This window comes from Erythranthe guttata, chromosome 4 (genome assembly GCF_056151865.1).
Source record: "Erythranthe guttata isolate IM_541 chromosome 4, IM_541, whole genome shotgun sequence".
NCBI classification, from domain to species: Eukaryota; Viridiplantae; Streptophyta; class Magnoliopsida; order Lamiales; family Phrymaceae; genus Erythranthe; species Erythranthe guttata.
Window position 1 is genome coordinate 11,827,106 of NC_142536.1, and position 6,000 is coordinate 11,833,105.

Sequence of the window (6,000 nt, forward strand, 5' to 3'; positions counted from 1 at the left end):
CGATGGATCCTCTATAGCTATGAGAGGAGGCGCGGGTATTGTACTTACGAGCCCAGACGGTGATGAGTTTGAATACACTCAGCGATTCTATTTTGATGCCTCCAACAACGATGCTGAATACGAAGCTTTGATCGCTGGGATCCACCTCGTTTTAGCAGCCGGAGCTCGCAAACTCCTAGTACATAACGACTCCCAATTAATGGTCAACCAAGTCCTTGGGACCTATGACGCCAAAGAAGAAGCCATGGCCAAGTATCTTTCTCTTGCACTTACTCTCCTCTCCAAATTGGATAGCTATGAGATAAACCAAGTACCACGAGCCAATAATATTGATGCAGACAAATTGGCTAGACTTGGTAGTTCCATGGCAAGCATTGCGAGCCGGAAAATCACCCTCCTCACGGCTTCCCAACCAGAAATAGTATCTACTGACGGAGTGAATTCTGCTGAAGAGGACGAACCCTGTTGGATCACCTCCATCGCAAGCCATCTCAAAAGTGGGGAACTTCTAACTGACCTTGTCCAAGCAAATAAAAATAAAGATAAGAGCGACTCGTTTCTTAATAGTAGGTGAAGAGCTCTACAAGTGAGGGTTCTCCTTCCCCTACCTCAAATGCCTTAACCCATCTGCATCAGACTATGTGCGAAGTACATAAGGGCATTTGTGGAAATCATTTGAGTGGAAGAACCTTGGCTCTCAAAGTAATGAGACAAGGTTACTATTGGCCTACCATGCATAAAGATGCGAAGAGACTAGTGCAGCGATGTAAGTAAGAACACGCCAACATCCTTCATATGTCAGCAGCACTAATACAACCGATTGACAGTCCCATGCCTTTTGCTCAATGGGGAGTGGACTTGGTCGGCCCTTTCCCACCAGCAACAGGAGGACGCAAGTTCCTCATTGTAGTTGTAGATTACTTTACCAAGTTGGTGGAAGCCGAACCTTTAGCTCGCATTCGAGAGAAAGAGGTCATCCAATTCCTCTGGAAGAACATTGTATGCCGCTTCGGGATCCCACGTTCCATTATTTCAGATAATGGAACCCAATTTTGTGGGGACAAAGTAATGAATTGGTGCCTTGGCTTATCTATCAAACAATTCTTTACCTCAGTCACCAACCCCCAACAAAATGGTCAGACTGAAGTAGTTAATCGCACTATACTCCAACACCTCAAGACAAGGCTTGGAAGTGCCAAAGGAAAGTGGGTTGAAGAATTGCCCAGTGCTCTATGGGTGTAATGCCCAATCATCCATACATGGCCAATAATAAGCATATTGCATCAATGCATGTAGTTATAATTCATTATTCATGATGCATGATCACGACTACTTGCTACACGTGTGCCTTAATTGCGTTTTAATACGTGATCGAATACTTTTCTTAAAATGTGCTAATACATGATACATGTTATTGAACTTCTACTTTATGATTTAACGTGAACTTAAGTGATTTATTGTAGTGAGAAGCTCAGTTCCTCGGTTAAGAAGGGATCAATGTGATAAACGGTGATATAGATTGTCTTAATTGCATTTCTGCATTTTAATTACATTTTTAATATGATTAATTACATATATAATTACTTGAAGTAGGTCATATTAGACTAAAATCAAAGTATGCAAAAGAGTGCAATTTGATTGGTTGGTTGACTAGGTTGCACAAGATCATTCTCAAATTGTTTACACTTGATTATAATGAGTAAGCATCAGCCCATATCTTATCTCAAGCTAGAAAAACGTGAAGGAACCACAAAAATCCAGCAAATATAAGCCTTCCAATCACCATCCTCCATTTGGCCTTGTTGGGAATGGGTAGATAAGTGAAGACTTTGTGTTTTGGTCTTCATTTTACTTGTCTTCTTCCAAAAAAAACGACCAAACCTATTTCTTCAAGCTTCTCTTCAGATTTCTTCACTTCCACACTCACATAAGAGAACATTAAACATAAGAACTCACAAAAGTAGAGCTAGAACAAGTTTTGCACCTTTTCTAGCTGAAAATCCTATGTTTGAAAGTTTGAATTCATCTCTAATCAAGGCTTCTAGCACACCTTATCTAAGCTTGCTGATCCTTTCACTTCATAAACCATATTGATTTTGAGGTAAGTTGAAGCTTTCATTTGCTCATCATAAAAACCTAATTATGTGTGCTTTAATGTGACTTTTGCTACTGTTCTTCATGATATTTGAATGATTGATGAGTCATAGTAATATGAAACAATATGTTTTGAAAATGGGAGTATGGTACTTGATTGATGGTCGAGTAGGCAAGGGACGCGGGAGGAACCGGCGGACCCAACACATGGTGGCAAATACCTGAGGTCGAAAGACCAGTATGGAAAACCCACAATTAAAGAAATGAAATACGGCTAATACCTGAGGTCGAAAGGCCGGTATGGAAACCCCGTATTATCTATTGGCCAAATATGATGAACAGGTTCCGAAAATCAAAGTCTATTGCTATCACTCAAGTACCACACTTCAAGGGTACCCGATAAAGAGAAGGATTTCAAAGAAAAGGATCACGAATGAAGTTATAGATGTGATATTGTACTTATTGAATGAATAATGTGTTATGTGATTGATATATTGCTATTACATCAGTTTCAACTTGCTGAGCCATTAGCTCATTAGGTTCTTATGATGCTGGTAATGATGTACATGTTTAGAAGTTGACCTAGCCAAGAGCGGCCAGGCAGAGATTTGTTCATATGCCATGCTTCGAGCCATTTTTGTAGCCGAGCTAGAAACTCTGATTTCATTTTGTTAGCCGCTCTATTATGGTTTTTGTACAATGTAATTTTGTAAACAATAAATATTTATAAATATATATATATGTACAGATTTTGAGAAAGTACAAAGTTTGATTTCTTTTAAAAGCATATTACGTATTTTCGTATTAAAACCATAATGTTTAAGTACATATAAAAAGGTTAGCATCTCTAACTTAATGGTGGTGATCCGACTGGATTCTGCTGTTAGGTTGTGGGGCGTTACATTTTGTGGTATCAGAGCGGAGGTTTAAAATATTTTCTGAAGACAGAAGAAGGCATATGAACATACTTTGGCTGGGAAGCTTGGTTAACTCTCCTCTTATTTACCTATGTGTTTGATTATATTAACATGTATATACCATTTTCATGATTGTGCATTAGTATTGGCTAATGAATGGGATGAGATTCGGCAATGTATAGGAAGTAATGGCACCAAAAAAGAAGACAGGGAATGTTGACCACGAGGGTGACTACAACTTAGTTGATAACTTAGCTGGTTTGATTCAGCAACAGACTAGAATGCATGGCGAACAGATACAAAAATTGTTCGATATGCAACAGCGAACCCACGAACAAAACCAACAACCTCCTCCACAAGCTAGACACGATAACTCGCTTACCGTGTATGAGAAGTTTCGAAAAATGGAACCGGTTGATTTCTATGGTGAATCTGATCCTATGGTTGCGGAAGAATGGGTTAAATCTCTTGATGTCATCTTTGATTACATGCGTATCGAAGATTCCGAGAAAGTACTTTGTGCCATTTTCCTATTGAAGAAAGAAGCTAGAACTTGGTGGGAGGGTACAAAACTTGCAGTGGATATGGAGAAGTTGACATGGGAGGCATTCAAAACAATCTTTTATGACAAGTATTTCACGAGGGATGTCCGGTCACTCAAAGTTAAAGAGTTCTTAGAATTGAAGCAGAATGAAATGTCCGTATGTGACTACGTGCGAAAATTCGAGGAGGGTTGCAAGTATGTACCTTACATAGCCAAAGATAACAAAGAAAAGATGGATCACTTCATGAGAGGCCTCAACCCAGTTATTAGAAAAGACGTAAGGATCTCTTCTCCAAACGAGTTTCGACAAGTGGTGGACAACGCATTGATGGCTGACTTTGATGAGAAGGAAATTCAGAAATTTCATCAACACAAGAGGCAAACTTTCACTCAAAGAACTCAATCTCAATGGAAGAAACCAGAGCAAAAAATTCAGCCAAATAAATGAGAAGCGCCCTAGAGTTGTACAAAGTTCTACTACGGTTGAAAAGCCCAAGTGTGGCACATGTGGGAAGAATCATTTTGGAGAATGCTATAGCAGTTTAAATCGTTGCTTCAAGTGTAAGAAGCCAGGGCATATTGCAAGGGATTGTCGCACCCCACTAGTCAAAGTTCAAGCGAGAGTGTATGCAATGACTAAAGAACAAGCTGATGTAGATGCATCCGTTGTCTCAGGTACTATTTTGATTTTAGGAACTCCAGCACTTGCATTAATAGACTCAGGATCTACTCATTCATTTGCATCACATTCATTGGTGAGGAGATTGGGCATTATACCAGATACGTTGGATGTGATGTACAGTGTAATGACTCCATCAGGGGAAGAGATGAATTCCAACCAAATGTTGAAACATTGTTCTGTTCAGATAAGTGGTAGAACACTTCGTGCGGATCTTAGCTTGTTGTTTTACCTGTCGCAAATTTTGAGACCATTTTGGGCATGGATTGGCTTACAAAATATTATGCAACCATTAATTGTAATCAGAAGGTTGTCATCTTCCAGCCACCTGGTGAAGAACATTTCGAGTTCGGCGGTCATTCACTTTCATCTTCAATACCATTTATAGCTGCATTGAAGGCTCAAAAGATGATGAGTAAGGGTTGTGTTGGATACTTGGCTAATGTTATGGACACTTCAGTAGGAACACAATTGAAACCCCAAGATGTGGATGTGGTTGATCAATTTCTTGAGGTATTTCCAGATGACTTACCAGGACTGCCACCGGATCGAGAAATTGAATTTGTTATTGATATGTTGCCCGGAAGTGCCCCTATTTCTAAAGCTCCATACAGAATGGCACCAACAGAACTAAAAGAGTTGAAGATTCAACTACAAGACTTGTTGCATAAAGGTCTTATTCGGCCGAGTTATTCTCCTTGGGGAGCACCGGTTTTGTTTGTGAAAAAGAAAGATGGTACATTACGTTTATGCATCGATTATAGAGAACAGAACAAACTTACAATCAAGAACAAGTATCCACTACCCAGAATAGATGATTTGGTTGATCAATTGCAAGGAGCATCTATATTTTCGAAGATCGATTTACGCTCCGGGTATCATCAATTGAAAATAAAGGAGGATGACATACAAAAGACTGCATTTAGAACAAGGTACGGACATTATGAATTTATAGTCATGCCCTTTGGCTTAACAAATGCCCCCGCAGCTTTTATGGATTTGATGAATAGGGTGTTCAAGGAGTTCCTCGACAAATTTGTGATTGTGTTCATTGATGATATCTTGATCCACTCCCATGATAAAGACGAACATAGAGAACATTTGAGAGTGGTGCTGCAAATATTGAAAGAAAGGCAACTATATGCTAAATTTAAGAAGTGCGAGTTTTGGCTTGATCAAGTTGTATTCCTAGGGCATGTCGTGACCAAGAATGGTATTTATGTCGACCCGAGTAAGATAGAAGCTGTCAAAAATTGGCCAACACCAACAACTGCATCAGAGGTTTGAAGTTTCTTAGGATTGGCAGGATATTATCGAAGATTTGTTCAGGGATTTTCGAAGATAGCAACTCCATTAACAATGCTTACACGAAAGAACGTGAAGTATGTATGGACTGATGCATGTGAAAGTAGCTTTCAAGAGTTGAAACGGAGATTGACTACAGCTCCTGTTCTTGTCATTCCTTCTGGAACAGGTGGATTCGTAGTGTATAGTGATGCTTCAAAAAATGGATTGGGTGTTGTATTGATGCAACATGGGAATGTCATCGCCTATGCTTCAAGACAATTGAAGGAGTATGAGAAGAATTACCCAACTCATGATTTAGAGCTTGCTGCCGTTGTGTTTGCCTTAAAATTTTGGAGGCATTACCTATATGGTGAGAAATGTGAAATTTACACGGATCACAAGAGCTTGAAGTACTTCTTCACCCAGAAAGAATTGAATATGAGACAACGAAGATGGTTAGAACTTGTGAAGGATTATGA

General features: G+C 39.5%; 1 protein-coding gene across 1 annotated transcript; it reads left to right on the forward strand.

The window, feature by feature from the left end:
* The first annotated feature begins 1,237 nt into the window (after window positions 1-1,237).
* Window positions 1,238-4,415, forward strand: LOC148771137 (uncharacterized). Its single transcript, XM_088816861.1, has 2 exons — window positions 1,238-2,101; window positions 3,194-4,415. Exon 2 carries the CDS (start codon window positions 3,200-3,202, stop codon window positions 4,001-4,003), a length of 804 nt encoding a protein of 267 aa, XP_088672987.1. The 5' UTR covers window positions 1,238-2,101; window positions 3,194-3,199; the 3' UTR covers window positions 4,004-4,415.
* The last annotated feature ends 1,585 nt before the right edge of the window (window positions 4,416-6,000 follow it).